The sequence below is a fragment of the Pecten maximus genome, chromosome 18, assembly GCF_902652985.1.
Source record: "Pecten maximus chromosome 18, xPecMax1.1, whole genome shotgun sequence".
NCBI lineage: Eukaryota > Metazoa > Mollusca > Bivalvia > Pectinida > Pectinidae > Pecten > Pecten maximus.
Window position 1 is genome coordinate 29,415,095 of NC_047032.1, and position 23,120 is coordinate 29,438,214.

Consider the following 23,120-nt stretch of genomic DNA (forward strand, 5'->3'; position numbering starts at 1 on the left):
TTCTCCATAGATTATTTTTTACTCACAAAGTTGTGTCCCTTGTATATTGGAACTCTCTATTTTGTTTATAGAAGGAAGAAAACACGTGCTGTGGCCCCTGTTGATGTTGTGTTGATTTCCCGTAATTTGTCAGTTACGTTGTTACCAGCTAGTTATACTTATCGCGGGGATACCATATTCTTACTGAAGTTGGAAATCTAATTAATGGATTTATAAAGCAAATTGTCAGTACATCTAAAATTACATTTCTTCATATTACTGAGGAAATGGACGGGCCCAGTAATACTGTAGCGACTGTTAGGTACGTTGAGCTTGTTGAGTAACAGTAATACCCCGACCCCAAAATTTAGGATATTGTCGATCCTCATCAAGAGTTAAAATTCATTTTCATATACATGTAATATTAATCCTAGGGACTTAGCATGAATTCCCAACCCATGGTCTATTTTATATACTATGGTACTGTAGTATATTTCCTTATTTTATATGTATATATACATGTATATATATTGTATAAGTTGGAAATATTATTGTTCGTCGTTTTAGTAGTTCAGGTTTATGTTTACCATGAGTAATTAAATGGGGTGCCCCATTTGCCCTACATTGCCCGACTCAATTATACAAGTGTATACATGCTGACCGTGAGAATTTAGGCAGAGTAATACGCCATTCACTGATAATGTTTTTAATTACATTGATTTGTGGCTACAGTTTGTGTGACACCGTTTATGTTTGTGGTCCACACTACGGGTAAGGAGGTGTTAATTGCCCCTTAATTGATGTAAGGTCACCTGCAGTTACACCTCCCTGGGAGTTCTTTATAGTGTCCCGGCTGTCTATAATACACAAGGTCATCATATCATAATTAACTCATCCCTAATCACCATCTAATATATGTTTACATGTACAGTATGTGTATCCATGTAATTAAGTAAATTTGCCCGACAGCTCCTGACAGTTTGCCCGACTGCTCCTACAGGATTTGGTCAGGTTACGACAAAAGGTCGGTTAAGGTCACGTTTACCCGATTGGGCAAACTTTGCCCGATTGACTTTAGTATAAAAGGGAGAAGACTATTGCAGTTGAAATATTTACTGTGAGAGTTTAATTTCGCGCACTAGAGCAGTAGGATTACGCTACAGTACATATAATATGGACCATGGGAATTTTTGTCAAGTCCCTATGCATGTAATAGTACATATTGCTTTCATGGATTTCGGTGACTACATTACCATTGAAATGTTTCTAATGCAGGACAGAAACTCCTACCCATGATGCACCTTGTTTGAAAAGAAGCTTCTCTGACAATGTTGATAGCGAGACCAGTGAACCACAAAAGAGACTGAAAATTCAAATAAAGGTAAGGAACACTTCCTATATTATACATATCAAGTTCTCATTTTGAGTACAGATATAGAGCTGTAATTTGGTATACAGTTATTGTATGTGGTTGTATAATGATAAAGGAAGGGTTGATTTTGATATGGTCATGATCAAATGACAATTCATTTTGCTATAATTATATGGTCAGTTTAACCCATTTGATTGAATTTTTTTACAAAAGAAAAGTATGAACACGATTGGAGAATCATCTTAAACCCTAGTGGCCCCATGGGATTAAAAGAAAATCTCGAAAAAATGTTATTCCGAAATGTATACCTTGGAGTTTTTGTTAACATTGTTCTAGTTGTATATTTCTGTCAAATTGTTCTTGTTCTGAGGATTGTACACATCCTTTCAAAGCAAATCACACTAACATGTTCAAAACTTCTCCTTAGTTTTTAGCTCACCTGGTCGGAAAGACCCAGGTGAGTGTAGGCCATACCATACCGTCTGTCCTTCCGTCCTTTGGTCTGTCCTTTTGTCCGTCCTTCCATCCATCAACAAATGACTTCTTCTACATAACTGCTAATAGGAATTGAAAAAACTGCTAATAGGAATTGAAAAAAATTTGACTGGTAGCATCAATATGGGGTGGGAATTAAAAATTTTACAAATGATGGGGCTGACCCATAACTCAGCCAAATAACATCCGCAAAATTCTATCAAACTTGGTTGAGCCATATTCGCCATTTGAATGTTGTTACCAAGTTTCAAGAAAATCCAATAATATTTTTTTGCTGTTATTGCATAGAAACTTCCAAAAATGACATTTATATTAATAAAACGGCCATAACTCTACCAAATAATGTCCAGGGAAATTTGCCATAGAACTTGGATGAGCCATTAGGCATTTAATGTTGTTAGCAAGTTTCAAGAAAATCTGATAAAACTTTTTGCTGTTATTGCTCGGAAACAAAGTGTGACAGACGGCTGGCTGACAAACCCAAATTAACATCCCCCGTTTTGGTGAAACAGGGGATAATCAGATGAGGCCAAATTATGAATAAAATATTATTTTCATGGAGACCCTTGAAAAGTAAAAAAAAGGTTTAAGGCCATATATTCCCGTGGGGGTATCGGCAACAACAAAACCACTAGGAATCGAACACATTTTACATCATAGTTAACAAGAAATTAGATTATTTCTCATTTTCCCCAGTGACATCATACACTGAAATCAACATATCTGTATATTAATTTACATTGTCTTTCTACTCTCAGACAGATCCATGCTTTCTGCCAAACGACGTGGTCCTAGTCGTCGAGGATCATCGCCTTCATGTTAACAAAGATTTACTTGAAAGTGCATCCCCTGTTTTTGCGGCATGGCTTAAAAAGGAGTGGCAAAACGGACAGAGTACCGAAAACACGAAACTGGAGTTGTCATTACCCGGGAAATCATACACTGATATGTCAGTTTTCATTAAGTGTCTCTTGCCGTCTTTTCCTGAACGAGTCACTGGTAATTATCGATAAACATAAGTAGTTGTGTAAACATATTTATTTGGGAATACTGAAATTTTAGGGGATAACAGAATTTGAACAGGTGACTTAAATAATTATCAATACATTTAAGGAATGTACCTCATTTTGACTGTGTATACAGTAGTATGCCCGCAGTTGGCAATGAACATTTCCTATGGTTAGCTCGTATATGCTTATTTATTAGCAGTCAGAGTTTACTAAGCTGAAGAAGGGAGAGATGTAAATATACATATATGTAGCAGTGTCATTCCTTATTTATGTATTGCAAAATATGTAAATAGGTTTATCATAGCTCCAAACATTTGGCTCCTGGCATCACTGAGGAATATATAAAAAACATAACTAAACTGCAATTAGCTCAGTTATGATTAAGAAATAGCCACAAAAAATCAGATAACTCCCACAATATGTTTACCAGACAGGCAGGACAGGAAATCTGAACATACTTGGTACAGCTCATCTTGATTATAAAATTAAAATAATAAAGCTTAGAATTATTAAACAGTCAGTAGCACATCTAGAGGTACCCTGTGGTTAGTATAATGTACAGTACAATGTAAATTGATTTATTTTACAGATAAAACATTGGATATAGTGCTACCCTTAGCAGATGAGTATCAGGCAGATGGCCTGATCCGAGAATGTGTAAAGGTGATCCAGCAGAGTGTGGATTCTCTCTCCGAGGATGACATTTACATTCCACCTTTTCGAATTGTGGCATATCTACGCTGTGTTGAAAAGTTCCTTCTTGAAGATGCGAAACCACATGTGGTAAGACTAGCATCATACTTTGAGGGCAAGGAACTTTTAGCAGAACCAGAATACAAGGAGGTTGGATATGAACTTCAACTGGAGGTATCAAATGCAAGAGCCGAACTGCTTGGAAGTCTATTTGTGCTGACTGTTGATGAAATTACGGGTATGCATGATATTACTTGTCTACTAATTTAATTCAACCTTCATCCATGTTTGTGTAAGGATTTCCTGTTCAAATGTAGTTTTTAGCTCACCTGGATCGAAGGACTGGTGAACTTATGCCATGGCGCAGCATCCTTTGTCCTTCTGGTCGTTTGTTCGTCGTCCCTCGTCCGTCAACATTTGCTTTAAATCGCTACTTGCCATAAAATACTTAGTGGATTTTAACCAAATTTCGTCAGAAACATCCTTTGGGGAAGGGGAACAGATTTTGCATTAATGACAGTTCTGACCCAAAGGGGCAGGATCAAATAGGGGAAATAGAGATAATTTATTTAAATCACTACTTGCCATAGAATTATTGATGGATTTCAACCCAATTTGGTCAGAAACATCCTTGGGGGAAGCACAGGTGCTTGCTTTGAAAATGTGATTTTCAATTTTTTTTTTTATATGACAGTGGTATGTGTACTCTGTAAAGTACAAGGGTTGAAGTGAGATTGGGTGCCGTTTCGCTCGTGACAGAATTTCCAAGTACAAGGGTTGAAGTGAGATTGGGTGCCGTTTCGCTCGTGACAGAATTTCCGGCCTTCACTTTTGCACAGTACACATACCACTGATATCTTCTTTTTTTTAATTCTCATTTTCTATGCAAGCGCCTGTGGGGGAAGGGGAACAAATTTTGTATAAATGGTGACTCTGACCCTCAATGGGCAAAAAGGGCGGGGCCCAATAGAGGAAATTTAGGTAATTCCTTTAAATCGCTACTACATGTAGTCATAAAGTTATAAATGGATTTGAACCCAATTTAGTCAAAAACGTCCTTGGGGCAAGGGGAGCATATAGGCCTATTTTGCATAAATGGTAACTCTGACCCCGAAGGGGCCAAAAGGGCAGCTAGGGCCATGCACTAGGAGAAATAGAGGTAATTTAACGCTTTTAAATTGCTTCTTGTATAAGTTCTGAAAAGATTTTAACCTAATTTGGTCAGAAACATCTTTGGAAAAAGGGGATCAGATTTTGAATGGTGACTCTGACCCCACTGGCCCTAGGGGGATGGGCCCTATAGGGGAAATAGAGCTAAGTCCTATAAATCGCTACTTAGTCATAGAGTAGTGAATAGATTTTAACCAAATTTGGTCTGAAACATCCTTGGGAATATTTAAGGGAAACAGATTTTTTCATAAATAGTATCTCTGACCAACCCCAAAATATGCCCTGGGGTCTTTCCCCACCCCTACGTACTTAGTTTCTTTGATATATCTTAGAAACCATTTAGATCCCCACCCTATAGCCATATATAGCATTGTTGGGCATAAAGAGATAAAAGAAATCATGTTGCAGATATATGCCCTTGGGTCTTCCCCACCCATAGGGACTTAGTTTCTTAGTTATGTTTTTAGCCCACCATCATGGTATGGTGAGCTATGCAAATCACCCTGCGTCCGTGGTCCGTCCGTCCGTTGTCCCTCCGGAAACAATTCTTGTTATCGCTATTTCTCAGAAAGTACTGAAGGGATCTTTCTGAAATTTCATATATAGGTTGCCCTTGGTCCCTAGTTATGCATATTTCATTTTGGGATTGATAAGAAAACAACATGGCCGACAGGCAGCCATCTTTGATTTTGACCATTGAAGTTTGTTATCGCTATTCCTCAGAAAGTATTGAAGGCATCTTTCTAAAATTCAATTTGCAGGTGCCCCTTGGTCCCTAGTTATGCATGTTGTATTTAGAACTAATCTTAAAACAACATTGCCGACAGGCAGCCATCTTGGATTTTGACAATTGAAGTTTGTTATTGCTATTTTACAGAAGGTACTGAAGGAATCTTTTCTCAAATTCATATATAGGTTCCCCTTGTTTGAAAAGTACTGGTGGGATGTTTCTCAAAGTAACACAGATTAGTAACAGGAAGGGAAAAATATAGAGAAGATCAATCTGACATGGAATCTATAATGATCATTCAATGGTGGGCGCCAAGATCCATCTGGGATCTCTTGTTGAAACTGTTGAGAGCCCCACCCCATAACCATATACAGAATAGCATTATTTGGCATCAAGAAATAAACATAATCCTTGAAACTGTTGAGATCCCCATCCCTTAACCATGTACATAGCTTCGCTGGCCGTTAAGGGATAAACACAATCCTGATGTAAATGTAGGCCTAAGGGTCTTTCCCCACCCCAAGGGACTTAGTTTCTTTAAACACAATCATGTTGTAAAAACAATCCCTTGGGTTTTTTCACACCCTTAGAGAGTCTGGACTTCATTTCTTAGTTAGTTCTTTAAAGCAGTTGAGATCCCTACACTATAACCATATATAGCAATATTGTTCGAGATTGACAAATAAAGCTATTAACAAAATGAACATGAATATTATTTTGACGTTTGGTCAAATCCATCCAGGTAAGCGATACAGGCCCCATGGGCCTCTTGTTATAAATGTATTAGACATCAAAAAAGTGATGCATAGTAGGTTAACATGCAGGTATAAAGAAACTTTCTCACAATTCTATGCAAATATACATATGTATGCTGTGGTATCCAACTTGTGGGGAACAGTATTGCAGCAAATCCTACTTTTCTGGTACAGTATCTAAGGTGGTCCTACCTCTTGGTGCAATATCGCAGTAAGGCCTACCTGTCAGGTACAATATCGGAGCTAGTCCTTCCTCTCGGATACACTATCCCAGGTATTCCTACTTTTTGGTAACAATATCTAAGCTTGAGTCCTATGTCTCGGGTACGATATTTCAGCTTATCCTACCTGTCAGATACAATACCAAGGCTTGTCCTACCTCTTTAATACAATATCACAGCTCGTCCTCCCTGTCGGGCATAATATCTAGGCTTATCCTACCTCTCTAATACAATATCACAGCTCGTCCTCCCTGTCGGGCATAATATCTCGGCTTATCCTACCTCTCTAATACAATATCACAGCTCGTCCTCCCTGTGGGGAATAATATCTTGGCCTATCCTACCTCGCTTATACACTATCGCAGCTCGTCTTGTGCGTCGGGTACAATATTGCAGCTTGTCATATGTGTCAGGTTCAATATCACAGCTAATCTTACCTGTAAGGTACAATATCAAAGATATTGCAGATAGTCCTGCTTTACAGGTATAATATTTTGACTTATTCTACCTGTCGGGTAGAATATTGCTGCTAGTCCTACTTGTCAGATACAATATTGCAGTAATTTGCAGCTCATTGTACTTTTCTTTTTGGGTACAATATCTCAGCTTATCCTACAATACGCTACCTTTCCAATAAAATGTCGCAGTTAGTCCTACCTCTCGGTTCAATATCTCAGCTAATCCTGCAGAAACAATATCTCAGCTAGTCTTTCCTCTTGGGAACAATATCACAGCTAATCCTTTACCTCTCGAGAACAATATCATCGCTAATCTTGTATCTTAGGTACAATATCGCAGCTTCTATTCATTACGAATGGTATGTGTAAGCGTTTTCAGATTTATCAGACACTCGTCATGCCAGTTTAGGCAAAATTCAGATAATCATGTGCTTGAAATGGGAATTTGAATGATTTTGGTGATTAAGGAACCAGTACGTCATACCATATTGTAATTATTTATATCATTAATTTAGTTCAGTAACTGTTGCTTTGTTTTATAAGCTAAATGTATTTGTTTTTTCTTTATTTCCAGACAGAATACAGCAGTTCAAAATTCCTGTTTCTCACCATTACCTCTTAGCCTGGAAGAAACACATGATAAACATTTTGAGGAAAGAAGTAACTATACGAGAGGAAGACAAACGTCTTCTGTTTAGTCACCGCCGAGAAATGACTACATCCCAGCTTCCAGTCATCTTTGCTAGCATGTGTATTTGTGATAAATTCAAATTCTTCCAAACCTATGATCTATGCTTGAAGAGTTTAAAGATTTTGAAAATAAAAAAGACAGATTTTGAAAGGCGTTGGGCCAACCATTTTGCTGCTGAAGGTTTTGCCAAAGAAAGAGATTCTGTGAAACGCCATTCACTGCGGATGTGTAACTGTGATAGTTTTTGATGGAATCTAAAATTCATAAAACTGACAAATGATACCTGCTTGTTTTAATTATTCCTAAATTAATGATGTTGGAAAATAGTGTGGTTACATGATCAATGTATATGATTAAGTTTAAACATACTTATATGGCAAACGAACCTTAAGGAGTTGCATGACTGGTATTTTATGGCCAAAAAGTTGACAAATTGGACAAAGTTGTATCGCAATTATAAATGCTTTTTCCTTGTAGTTTTATATTTGTCCACATCATGAAATTGTTAATGTGATATACATGTTGATAAATGATGAAAAAGTCTTGCTTTAGTTAGTCAATATAACGAACTGGTGGAAGTGAAGAAGTGCGTCAGTTTTTGTTTTAATTTAACGCACATGTAAGCAAGTGACAGAGATGTTTTGTTGGACCATTTTACCATAACAGAAGACATGGGAACACATTTATCAAAATGAACGGGTTTTTGATTATTATTATATATACATGTATATACTTACTGTTACACAGCTGGCTTATCGTTGTTTTATCATGTTTAAGAAATGGTCTGTGTTTTACATCATTTCACAATTTTTTTTATATCCAAAAACATGTAACAGGTCTTGTTAGGAATGTACAATGTTACATGTATATCGTTATAGTTAGGATCTTTTAAGAATGTACAACGTTACATGTATATCTTTAAGATCTTGTTAGGAATGTACAACGTTACATGTATATCGTTCAGATCTTGTTAGGAATGTACAACGTTACATGTATATCTTTGAGATCTTGTTAGGAATGTACAACGTTACACGTATATCGTTCAGATCTTATTAGGAATGTACAACGTTACATGTATATCGTTCAGATCTTGTTAGGAATGTACAACGTTACACGTATATCTATAAGATATTGTTAGTAATGTACAACGTTACATGTATATCTTTAAGATCTTATTAGGAATGTACAACGTTACATGTATATCGTTCAGATCTTGTTAGGAATGTACAACGTTACATGTACATCGTTCAGATCTTGTTAGGAATGTACAACGTTACATGTATATCGTTAAGATCTTGTTAGGATAAACGACGTTACATGTACAAAAAAAAAGTATATCATTAAGATATTGTCAGGAATGTACAACGTTACATGTATACCGTTAATATTTTTGTTTAGAATGTACTATTTTACATGTACATTTTTTGTATATCGTTCAGATCTTGTTAGGAATGTACAATGTTACATGTATATCTATAAGATCTTGTTAGGAATGTACAACGTTACATGTATATCTATAAGATCTTGTTAGGAATGTACAACGTTACATGTATATCTATAAGATCTTGTTAGGAATGTACAACGTTACATGTATATCTATAAGATCTTGTTAGGAATGTACAATGTTACATGTATATCGTTCAGATCTTGTTAGGAATGTACAACGTTACATGTATATCTTTAAGATCTTGTTAGGAATGTACAACGTTACATGTATATCGTTCAGATCTTGTTAGGAATGTACAATGTTACATGTATATCTTTAAGATCTTGTTAGGAATGTACAACGTTACATGTATATCATTCAGATCTTGTTAGGAATGTACCACGTTACATGTATATCGTTAAGATCTTGTTAGGAATGTACAACGTTACATGTATATCTATAAGATCTTGTTAGGAATGTACAACGTTACATGTATATCGTTTAGATCTTGTTAGGAATGTACAACGTTACATGTATATCATTCAGATCTTGTTAGGAATGTACGACGTTACATGTATATCGTTAAGATCTTATTAGGAATGTACAACGTTACATGTATATCGTTCAGATCTTGTTAGGAATGTACAACGTTACATGTATATCTATAAGATCTTGTTAGGAATGTACAACGTTACATGTATATCTATAAGATCTTGTTAGGAATGTACAACGTTACATGTATATCTTTAAGATCTTGTTAGGAATGTACAACGTTACACGTATATCTTTAAGATCTTGTTAGGAATGTACAACGTTACACGTATATCGTTCAGATCTTGTTAGGAATGTACAACGTTACATGTATATCATTATGATCTTGTTAGGAATGTACCATGTTACATGTATATCATTCAGATCTTGTTAGGAATGTACAACGTTACATGTATATCATTCAGATCTTGTTAGGAATGTACCACGTTACATGTATATCATTCAGATCTTGTTAGGAATGTACAACGTTACATGTATATCATTCAGATCTTGTTAGGAATGTACAACGTTACATGTATATCGTTCAGATCTTGTTAGGAATGTACAACGTTACATGTATATCATTATGATCTTGTTAGGAATGTACAACGTTACATGTATATCATTCAGATCTTGTTAGGAATGTACAACGTTACACGTATACCGTTCAGATCTTGTTAGGAATGTACAACGTTACATGTATATCTTTAAGATCTTGTTAGGAATGTACAACGTTACATGTATATCTATAAGATCTTGTTAGGAATGTACAACGTTACATGTATATCTATAAGATCTTGTTAGGAATGTACAACGTTACATGTATATCGTTCAGATCTTGTTAGGAATGTACAACGTTACATGTATATCTATAAGATCTTGTTAGGAATGTACAACGTTACATGTATATCGTTCAGATCTTGTTAGGAATGTACAACGTTACATGTATATCGTTCAGATCTTGTTAGGAATGTACAACGTTACATGTATATCGTTCAGATCTTGTTAGGAATGTACAACGTTACATGTATACCGTTCAGATCTTGTTTAGAATGTACAACGTTACATGTATATCGTTCAGATCTTGTTAGGAATGTACAACGTTACATGTATATCGTTCAGATCTTGTTAGGAATGTACAACGTTACATGTATATCTTTAAGATCTTGTTAGGAATGTACAATGTTACATGTATATCGTTCAGATCTTGTTATGAATGTACAACGTTACATGTATATATTTAAGATCTTGTTAGGAATGTACAACGTTACATGTATATCATTAAGATCTTGTTAGGAATGTACAATGTTACATGTATATCGTTCAGATCTTGTTAGGAATGTACAACGTTACATGTATATATTTAAGATCTTGTTAGGAATTGAGTTGTTATATGTATATCGTTAAGATCTCGTTTAGAATGTACGATTTTACATGTACGTTCTTTGTATATCGTATATATTGTTAGGAATGTACAACGTTACATGTATATCATTAAGATCTTGTTAGGAATGTACAATGTTACATGTATATCGTTCAGATCTTGTTATGAATGTACAACGTTACATGTATATATTTAAGATCTTGTTAGGAATGTACAACGTTACATGTATATCGTTAAGATCTTGTTAGGAATGTACCATGTTACATGTATATCATTAAGATCTTGTTAGGAATGTACAACGTTACATGTATATCATTAAGATCTTGTTAGGAATGTACAACTGTTGATTTACTGGGGCATTGTTTCACTAGTGAGGGACTGTCTGGTCGGCCTAAGTCATGTTGATATTAGGCTGTAAAACCTTATTTTACTACCAATATGGAATATTAGGATTTTTTCTACCTCAGTGTTTTTTTCTGATAATGAAAAAAGTCCTGATACATATACATATATAGTTTAGTGTGAAAAGCATTTTTATTAGGCTTATCAGAGACATATTATCTCTGGTATATATGTCTCTGGGCTTATTCCCTACATATTACCAGAGACCTATATACTATAGGTCTCTGGTATTACCAAACCAGGTATCATTGTTATATTACGTTTATCGTATTATGTTGTTTTTTTATTTCATTGGAGAGTGAAGAGGCGATTATTAAGTCCCTTAAATAAAATATCAGGAATTATTGTTTTTATCCTGATTCTTCTTCTTCTTCTTGTGGAAACAACTGTTTATTTTCCGAAACCATCCAAGATGTCTACCGTAGCCTCTGATTTGCTAAAATATTTTGAATCATAATTTTGTTCTGCTTGGGGCATGCAACAAACAAAAGATAGACATTGTCCAAAAATTAATTGAGATGTGTTCTGATTTTCTTTAAAATTGTATATCGATGTGGAATGACATGATCCGTTTTGTGATAATACAGTTTGCAGTCTTCTGAAATTCGAAATGTAACGTACCTTGGTTCCACAGTCGATGCATCGTCTGATCTTCGAGTTCTACACCTTGTTGATATACAAAGAATATATATCGTTTAAATATATTGCAAATTTATTGATACATGTAGTACATTATATATGTTCTCACAGTGATAAAATTACTCGATAAAAGCAGAGACCTATATAGGTCTCTGATACAAGTAATAAATATCACCATATACATGTATAAGTGTTACGATGTAGATTGAACTTTATATTTAGTACCTTATGTAATATGTATATCATGTATGTTAATGTTGATCTCCATATGTTATCCTTTGTATTTTGTACAATATGAAGTGTTTATGTTTGTACAAAACTGATTGGCTGTCAAGCCAAAGGTAATAAAATGAATTGAATTCAATTGATATAGTAGGAGTAGGCTAATATTTTTTCGTATAATACTAACCAGAAACAGACGCCCGTGTTAAAGGGGCATTCCTTCTTTCTCACATCAGAAACACGCACAATTTCTATCGATGAAATCTATATCAGAACGATGGTTATACGGGTATTTGTGCCTACAACTAATGAAATTAATGCTGAAATGTACAAGAAAAAGGCGTATCTTATACAAATACTTTAGGCTTTTGCGGTAATTAGTGATACTTCGGGTCAAATTAAGAATTTTCAGCACTTAATACTCGAAGAACGTTGGTTTATCTTGAGAGTAAAGCTGCCTTATTAATGTAACGATTGTAACTTTTACTATTTGCAAAAAATACATAATTTCAAGTAAGTTTAATTTTGACGACCTCAACTTTATTCAAACGAAGGAATGCCTCCACTGATATAACCATATAGAAAATAAGTCATGAATGTTAATGATTATTGCGAAGATGTGTTGAGCGTATAAACTATTTTCGTTAAGAAAGCACCAGATTTACATTTGTATATTAACTCTTCTCAATGCATTACCTTTTACGATGACTCGTTTAAAAATATATCTTGTTGTTACGTTGCTATTCAATTTTAAACATGTAAATATGTATCATATAATCTATAAAATACAATTTCATTATTACATGTTGTTCTTTTGTGGATTTTTTATGCTACATATTATATATCACCTTTTACATCTGACTAACGCCTCCTGCAGTACTTTCAGTACTTTGATTTTATGCTACATATTATATATTTTATTCATATTTTATCATCCTTTTAAGGATTCCGAGTTAAAACAACGATGTCGTCATCATGATAGTATTCAATGTTTATAAAAAAAAGTTTTCATATTTTAATCATTTCATCAGAATTGAATATTCTTTTGAACATTTTAAATATCTGGTTTCGCTATAATATGTTTAGGAGCGGAAAGCTTAGATGTATCTTCATATGCGTGTATTTTAATGTAAATAAGGGTCAGCACACTTTTATCATTCACCGATTATACAGAATGTTTTTCAATAAAAAAATATCTGAAGAAAAATTGCGTTTTGTGTTGTGAAGGAAAGTGTCAATCTGGAACAAGGCATTTCTGAAGAAAATGGAATTGGCTGGTTGCTTAATCCAGCTACGTCGACAACTATTTTATAAATTAAAATAAACATCATTTGGCAAACTGGGGTTTCTCTACGACTCACAACTCATTTCTCGGTGAAAATAAACCTGTTCTACAAAGTGGATGCTTCTTTCTGAAGAAACGGTTTATATAAATCCCAGTGTGAAGATTTCGAATGATAACGAGGTGATCGATGACGGCCTAATTAACTTTTACCGATCGCGAGTTACTGTGACGTAGCATTGATGTAATCTTTTTTCTACATAACTGTTATTTAAGGAATGAAATTTATTTTTTCAACATTCATGAACTTACCTTATATCCACAATATGGTTATGTTCTATTTTATCTGCTAAAGTCCCCAATGATGAAAAAACATGTTTATACTAGCTGTATATAGAAACGTACGTACAGCTCTCATGTGGCCATGTCACGTGTTCACACCCTACAAGGCTAACCTCACGAGACTGACCACACATCATATCAGCAATTGTTATTTTTCCCCGTTCTGGATCGTCCTTTCTCACATGCTTCACAAGCCTCAGCATCTTCTTCCATTGGGTAGCTCTAAGTCCACCACACTTTCTCCCTGCAATCCACTACTTTGACTTGCGTCTTTCCTCCCATGGAACTGTCAGCTCTATAACAACGAAATTCCTGGTAATCAAATACAAAGGACCCTGTCTTGACCGAGATCGGTTGAAACTATCTCTGGAAATGTCAATATCTACAGTTTACTGTCTGGTTAAATATTCCGAAGCCATTTCCTTTGTGTTGAATGTTGTTTCCTGGAACTCGACGTACATGTGACAATGTGATGCTACTGTAAACTTAGATATTTAAGAAGTAAGTAGACTGTAACAAACGCTCATGTCCCTGTGGACCAAATGAGAGACTATAGATGGAATTGAGGGTACCTCCAGATTTATGTCCAGTTCATTACACGTTGTTCCAAATCTTGTCCAAGATCTCTGAATTCCCATTGGCTTGCCTGAATTCTTCCGTCTTGGTTCTAATTCTGGACTTTGCCTCTCAGCTACATCAGCTTTCTTCTACTTCCTACTTTTACTGTCCTCACGATATCTTTAGGAAATAATTATTTTTGTCGCAACATATTATCCGCCTCTTAAACTGTTCTTGATGCTGATTGCTTCCTGCCTATCCGCGCTGTCACCATTGTGTTTTTATTTTTATGAAACATATATACATGTAAAAGTTAGATATTTTGCTGAACATATTCACTTATTAAAGTGTTGATTATAGATTATAAAATGGAATTACAGTAATTTCGTACCCAAAGAAGGGATTTACAAAGTGAACTAAAAACCAAATATGATATAGCTTCAGTGTTGGATTCTACATTTAAAAGTATCTTTTACAAGTATGTAGCGCCATTTTTGCAAAAACACGAGTTTTTAGAAAAGATTCATAATGGTATTCCTGCTATATATATATATTAAATACATTTAAGTCCAAATATGTACATACGCAAGAATATAGCGCCTTTTTGTGCTAAAAATGGAAAAAATATGGTTTTGGAGAAAAATGCTACAATATCAATTCTTCATTTTATTGAGAAAAATAAACATGAACATGTTAATAACAATATGTTCTTAAGGTCAAAAGTACAACTTCCTATTGCAGTTCATTCGTAATTATGTGCTAAAACATCTTCAAACATTATAGAATAAATCGTCCAAAATTAACAGTAAGCAGTTTTGTGCAAAGTAATTAAAATTGATTCAAAATATTGCTATGTAATGTTTAAAGGAAACATTATTAGCTCGGGGGAAAATCTGTTTTACATTAAAATGTCGTTAAGTAAACTGAAATAGAATATTTATACATTTACATGGTTTCATAATTACACAACGACTGACACATACACTAATAAGTGTTAGATGCTAATTACAGGTAGGTAAGGCAGAGGAGCCTGGCACAGCATGCTATAAATGGACCCTTGGGGGTAATTGGGGACTTGACAAAACTATAGCCAGGTGTTAAAACAGGAACACCTTAGACTGATCCTCATCTGATACATATATATAGGTAAGGTGTTATGGATGTCCATAAGGTAGTGTCCTAGGCTCGGTTATAACCGGAACAAGGACGTTAACCCCATCAATCAATCAATCAGGTCCATAAGGTGGTGGTGAGGTGGGGTTTGGGCCCTGGGGTCCAGGTGGCCATGACAACAGGCATGTCCTGAGAGTACCAATTATACATACAGGTACATGTACATAACTTGTTGTGTAGATAGTATATGTCTCTTACAGAACATAAATGAGAATATACGAAACTTCTGATTCTTGATACTTGATTATGTACTTTGAAATGATTTCATGGTTGAATTAAAGAATTAGTGAAGTAACAATACATTGAATTTAAAAATATTTTTGTCTGATAAAATAATAAATATTAAAATATATGTATGTACATATACAGTGTACTTGAGAAAAAAAATCTACAAACAGTCATCAAGGCCTAAGGTAGGATTAATTATTAATATAAAATGTATATTAATTACATCTAAAAAACAAATAAATGAAAAGCATCAAAATTTTGAAATCAGGAAGATAAACCATAATTTTACACTATAATGAAATCTTTAAAAAAAATTAATGATAAAAAAAAACACTTGTTAATATATATATATACATATATGTTTAATTGTCAAGAAGTAATAACGACAGTACAGACAAGTAATTTGTCAAATTTTCGAGGCAATCTGCCCCTTTATCAAGACACAGGTAAATTACAAACGATCACATATAGACATAGAGCATGGAACAGTTATGTTTTACATTTAGTTGTATTACAGAAGAAAAATATTGCACTGACAAACAATCTGCTGACTGTCGGTAAGCCGGGAATTGTGAATTTTAAATATGAATTAAAGCATGTAAAAAATACAAAAAAGTAAAAGGAATATAAATATAAGCGTTGAACTGTTTGTGTATGGTATTTATGATCTATTTGAATGCCAGAACTTTGCAAGCAAACAAATCATAATGTTGTTTGCTTGCAAAGCTCTGGGATTCAAATAGATCATAAATAACATACAAAAACAGTTCAATGCTTAAGTAATTCTTGTCACAACACTCTCCTCATTATAGGATATAGAATATCGGCCAATGGAGATACTGCGTGGTCGTTTCGTATATAAAAATGTTTAATAATGTCTATATATATATAATGTTTTACCAAAGATGTAGTAGTTATGACATGATAAATATCATGGAATAAGATACAGTTTAAATGGAATGAAATGATATCTTTAGCATTCTGTGCACTAGTTTTGATACCAAAACAGTTATGATACTGTGTTCTATCGATATGTATTATTCTCTATGTCATAGAGAGTCCGTGAAGGATATTTCTCAGATTTTTTTTATGTAGGTTCAGGTTGTTTTCTGCTTCTGTTCATTAACTGTATTTACATGTCATAGTGGGCATTTAATTATCCAAATGAGAGCCTCGTTTTCGTCGCAAGGGGAATTCCCATCGCATGTGAAAAGAAAGATGGCGGATAACGAAAACACGAATAGTAGTAGCAGTGTAATTTCTCCAAAAACAAAACAGAAGAAGAAAGATGTTGTTCCTGGTGTGATATATCTCAGTAGAATTCCACCTTTTATGAGTGTGAAGAAGATACGGGACATTTTCAGTGATTATGGAGACGTCGAAAGGATATTTCTTCAACCAAATGGTACCTGCTCTAGCAGTCATAACGATGTAATTTCATCAGTAATGACTAATGTACTAAATTATTAGACTTAATTACCGGTCTAACACTGACATGTGAAATATTTCACTCATTCCTATGATGTATTTTAATATAATGTCATCGTTTCTGGCATCAAATCATGCCCGTTGTGAAACATCATCAGGTTAGCTTGAGTTTCTGAAAACGTGGAATTCTCGGACACCAGTTGTGTTCACAGGTACTTGGGGTAAGAAATTACATTTGTATATATATACTATATAGCCTCGTTTATATAGTAATACGAGGCTATATAGTATATATATACAAATGTAATTTCTTACCCCAAGTACCTGTGCACCGATACAACATTGGAATCGATTATAAAGCGGTTTTTTTTTTTTTTTTTTAAAAACACCAGTTTCTGGTTATTATAAAACTCTGTATTATAGATCTAGAGTCATGCCATGTAATAAAAAGGCTTCTTAAAGTGTTAGTTTTAAGGGTTTTAAATAGCGTATAAATAAGGTGTATCAAACGTTTTTAGTTAACGTTTTATTGACAACGTATTTGCGACATTAATCAATATACGAATATAAGTGGCGGTTAATCAAATGTAAAGAATATATATGTTTGAATTAAATTGACTTTAATTTTGAGAAACGTGTATACATTGTTGTAGTTCATGGTGATGTCACAAGCAATACAAGCTACACATAAACCAGTAGTCTTAGCACAGGGTGGTGGATCAGGAGTAATCTGACCAGGCATAAACAAAAAAACCAGCGTTCATCGCCGGGATAAAAAAAAGGCAGAATTTGTAATTAAGACTTATGTTTATATCATAAACTATGTTTACTTGAAGTGTGGAATCAAAAATATAAAAAATAAACTGTTTTTCACAGATAAATAGTCAAAACATGTAAATTTTCATGGTTGAGTGCAGCACAAAATCACGCTCTGAAAAATGTCAATTGACGATTACAAAAGTTCTAGGAATTGCTTCCTTTTTTTATTTAATGAGCGATATTTTTCAAATATTATTTTGGATTTATCAGAAAATGATAATAGTTTTTCTCATCAGTGACTCAATGAATAATTGAGTCACTGATGAGAAAAACTATTATCAATATTCCTGGTACGGTGATCGGATCCGGGTACCGCGTACACGAAATCATGGGGACCCCATATCAATGTTCTATTCTGTTACGCTGGTCCAAAGTTTTTGGTATACAATTGTTGAAAGGCATTAATTATAACACATCACTTAATAATTGTACAATGGTACTGATATTTGACATTAGGCTCCCTGCAGGGTTAGACTATCACATCCTGAAATTGAACTCCAATGTTTTTTTAGCCCACCATCATCAGATGGTGGGCTGTTCAAATCGCCCTGCGTCCGTGGTCCGTCGTCCGTCCGTCCCTCCGTCCGTCCGTCCCTCCGTCCGTCCGTCCGTCCCTCCGTCCGTAAACAATTCTTGTTATCGCTATTTCTCAGAAAGTACTGAAGGGATCTTTCTCAAATTTCATATGTAGGTTCCCCTTGGTGCCTAGTTATGCATATTGCGTTTTGAGACCAATCGGAAAACAACATGGCCGACAGGCAGCCATCTTGGATTTTGACAATTGAAGTTTGTTATCGCTATTTCTGAGAAAGTACTGAAGGGATCTTTCTCAAATTTCATATGTAGGTTCCCCTTGGTGCCTTGTTATGCATATTGCGTTTTGAGACCAATCGGAAAACAACATGGCCGACAGGCAGCCATCTTGGATTTTGACGATTGAAGTTTGTTATCGCTATTTCTGAGAATGTACTGAAGGGATCTTTCTCAAATTTCATATGTAGTTTCCCCTTGGTGCCTAGTTATGCATATTGCGTTTTGAGACCAATCGGAAAACAACATGGCCGACAGGCAGCCATCTTGGATTTTGACGATTGAAGTTTGTTATCGCTATTTCTGAGAATGTACTGAAGGGATCTTTCTCAAATTTCATATGAAGGTTCCCCTTGGTGCCTAGTTATGCATATTGCGTTTTGAGACCAATCGGATAACAACATGGCCGACAGGCAGCCATCTTGGATTTTGACGATTGAAGTTTGTTATCGCTATTTCTGAGAATGTACTGAAGGGATCTTTCTCAAATTTCATATGAAGGTTCCCCTTGGTGCCTAGTTATGCATATTGCGTTTTGAGACCAATCGGATAACAACATGGCCGACAGGCAGCCGTCTTGGATTTTGACAATTGAAGTTTGTTATCGCTATTTCTGAGAAAGTACTGAAGGGATCTTTCTCAAATTTCATATGAAGGTTCCCCTTGGTGCTAGTTATGCATATTGTAGTTTGAGACCAATCAGAAAACAACATGGCCGACAGGCAGCCATCTTGGATTTTGACAATTGAAGTTTGTTATCACTATTTCAGAGAAAGTACTGAATGGATCTTTCTAGTTATCACTATTTCAGAGAAAGTACTGAATGGATCTTTCTGAAATTTCATATGTAAGTTTCCCTTGGTGCCTAGTTATGCATATTGCGTTTTGAGACCAATCTGAAAACAACATGGCCGACAGGCAGCCATCTTGGATTTTGACAATTGAAGTTTGTTATCACTATTTCTGAGAAAGTACTGAAGGGATCTTTCTCAAATTTCATATGTAAGTTTCCCTTGGTGCCTAGTTATGCATATTGCATTTTGAGACCAATCTGAAAATAACATGGCCGACAGTCAGCCATCTTGGATTTTGACAATTGAAGTTTGTTATCGCTATTTCTGAGAAAGTACTGAAGGGATCTTTCTCAAATTTCATATGGAGGTTCCCCTTGGTGCCTCTTTATGCTTATTGCATTTTGAGACCAATCTGAAAATAACATGGCCGACAGGCAGCCATCTTGGATTTTGACAATTGAAGTTTGTTATCGCTATTTCTGAGAAAGCACTGAAGAGATCTTTCTCAAATTTCATATGGAGGTTCCCCTTGGTGCCTCTTTATGCTTATTGCATTTTGAGATCAATTGGAAAACAATATGGCCGACAGACCGCCATCTTGGATTTTGACAATTGAAGTTTGTTATCTCTATTTCTCAAAGTACTGAATGGATCTTTCTCAAATTTCATAAGTAGGTTCCCCTTGGTCCCTTGTATTGCATTTTTGGACCAGTCTGTCCTGAAAACAACCTGGCAAACAAACAGCCATTATCGTTAAATCTCAAATTTCTTATATAGCTAGGATTCCCTTGTTTGAAAAGTACTGGTGGGATGTCTCAATTTGCACAGATTAGTAAAATGAAGGGAAAAGTAGAGAAAAGATCAATCTGACATGGAACTTACGAAGATCATTCAATGGTGGGCGCCAAGATCCCTCTGGGATCTCTTGTTTTGTGGGGGAAATGCTTTTTGACATGATCAGTTAACTTTTGTACAAAGCGATGATTGTTTTCCTATGCACCAAGCTTAAGGTGAGACGAAAAACAAAAGTCTTATACTGTTATGTTCTTAGTAAATAACTATTCAAACAAAGGCTTTATACCTCAGATAAGTAATTCAATACTGTCATTTAGCCACAGGGCTTTTAATCCCTGTTTACGTGTTCACACGGCATGGCTTCTAAACTTTTTTTTTAATCCTGTGGCAAATGACATTTTACTTAAAAATATGGAAATGAGAATGGCTAGTTTTTTATAATAAACTTTCTACTGTATTTAAATCCAAAGAAAAAATAACATCCATTAGGCCTATATGTATGTATATTACATCTGCATCAGGGTTACTGAGACGCTTTTTTTCTCGTAAGGATTTGAAATCGGAAATATATACATATGTAGCATAATAATCGTATGTAGCGATCAGCTAATGAACAAACATATCAATTAAATATAGTTAATATCATTACAAAAGCATTTGTAATAGGTTTGAGACTATATCTAACCATGATTATATAGTTTGGTCTCTCGCTCTCTCATCTAGTCCGAGTTTCCTCTGGCCCTGACACCATGTCTATTGTACAGGGCCCAGACATGGTGGCGGGGCTATAGGAAACTTGGGCACTCTCTCATCATGATAGAATCAAAAATTGATAAGAGTCTTCGTATTCCCTGCTGTCAAGCAATAATATTAATATTTTCCATGGATAGCTATAGGCATACACGCAGTAGAGAGGAAACTCCTACTAATAGTAGATCTAGACTAGTCAGTTATGATAGAGATCCCTGTATGATTGATTCCTGCAGTACAGTATATTGCATCGGAATAATGTCATTATAGCAAATATAGAATACAAATCGTTATGCTGAATATTGCACATTTATCACTACATTTAAAGTTAATTTCTAAGTTCATGTAGATGTTTATTTATTGTTTAACTTTGCAGAGCGAGGAGCAAACACTAAGAAGGGTCGACTGTTCACAGAGGGCTGGTTGGAATTTAGTAACAAGAAAGTCGCCAAACAAGTAGCATTAGCATTGAATAACACTAATGTTGGGGGTAAAAAGTCAAGTCAGTGGTACGACGAGCTCTGGAATATCAAGTACCTGCACAGGTAACAAATAAATATATGTATACATGTAATTACGGAGGCACAGTGGTCTATTGGTAGGAAGCAGGGGGATATGTATCTGAAGGGATCGCTAGTTCGTGTCCATGTATATGCATGGGCGCTGTGTTGTATCCTTGAACAAGATACTTTACTCCGTTGTGTTCCAGTCAACTCAGCTGTAAAGGAGTACGTGGTAGGGAAATATTAATGTTGTGTGTATGAGCTGTTATATTAGCACCAAATGGCAGCTCCGGCTAACAGTACACACAGTTCATGGAGGTAGCTCAGTGTGGAATTTAATTGAATTTCCACCAAGTATCTAAAAGTTATATCGGAAAAAACGAACTTGTGTTTCTTTTTTCCGCTATCTAGAGTATATCATATTAAGGTGCTCCAAAGAAAACACTGTAAAAACAATAAATAATGTCACTTGACTGGAGGAATGATACCACTGTGATATGTAGAAAAAGTTGTCATACCATATTTCAGGTTAAAGTTGATAAATTTAAAGATCATGATCCTAATAGTTCATAATATAAAGCAAGCAATTCATTTGTGTATTTCTGTATTACATTAATATCAAATTTGTTATTAGATTATCTAGAATTGATTTCCTTTTACAGATTTAAATGGGCTCATTTAAATGAAAGGCTGGCATATGAGAAAGAAGTACGGAAGCAGCGAATGAGAACAGAGATCTCCCAAGTGAAGCGTCAGGCACAGTTTCATATTCGCAACGCTGAGGGTCATCAGGTCAAAGCACACATTCAGGAGAGGAAAAGGAAACAGGGAAAGCCTGTTGATGGAGACAAAGAAGGAAGGACTGATGAAAAAACTTTTGTTATAGCACAGAAAGATACAGAGGATGACCTGATGTTAAATAAGAAAAGAAAGTTAGAGGGGAAAAGTGACATTTCAAACTCAAAGATGAAAGGGAAAAAAGGCATAGCGAGGAAAAAGTCTGTAGCTGCACGGTCATCATTTCTTAAAAATATTTTCTCTGGAGGGCTTGTTGGGGGAGACAGCTGAATTAAATACGTTCATTTATTTCATATCATTTAACCCTTTGTTGTCCGTTTGTCAATGTCAGGTTCTTGTTCAGACAACTCTTCCAACAGTTATGTCCCTTCTTCTATGTCTATATAGACAGTATCTTGGCCAGACAACTCTTCCAAAAGTTATGTCCCTTTTTGTGTCCTGCGAAAGCAGGAGACATTTAGGAATTGTCAGCACAAGATATTTCCCCGCGATAACTCAACTTTTCTTGGGCTGATCAAAACCAATCTTCATACACACCTTCCTTAGCAAAAGTGCTTTCATTGGATTGCTTTTCAGACCCAAAAATAGAAAATTGATTTATATGCCATAACTCAAGTTTCCTTTTGGCTTACCTTACCAAAGGGGCTTGCATGGGATTGCTT

The 23,120-nt window shown here is 35.2% G+C and overlaps 2 protein-coding genes across 2 annotated transcripts; both read left to right on the plus strand.

Moving 5' to 3' along the window:
* Window positions 1–103: 103 nt before the first annotated feature.
* LOC117316064 lies at window positions 104–8,871 on the plus strand. Its single transcript, XM_033870540.1, has 5 exons — window positions 104–301; window positions 1,255–1,360; window positions 2,605–2,845; window positions 3,446–3,787; window positions 7,458–8,871. Exons 1-5 carry the CDS (start codon window positions 267–269, stop codon window positions 7,820–7,822), a joined length of 1,089 nt encoding a protein of 362 aa, XP_033726431.1. The 5' UTR covers window positions 104–266; the 3' UTR covers window positions 7,823–8,871.
* An 8,080-nt stretch (window positions 8,872–16,951) lies between these two features.
* Window positions 16,952–22,756, plus strand: LOC117317120 (activator of basal transcription 1-like). Its single transcript, XM_033871916.1, has 3 exons — window positions 16,952–17,166; window positions 21,534–21,702; window positions 22,323–22,756. The coding sequence occupies exons 1-3, from the start codon at window positions 16,980–16,982 to the stop codon at window positions 22,726–22,728; spliced, it is 762 nt and encodes a 253-aa protein (XP_033727807.1). The 5' UTR covers window positions 16,952–16,979; the 3' UTR covers window positions 22,729–22,756.
* Window positions 22,757–23,120: the final 364 nt, after the last annotated feature.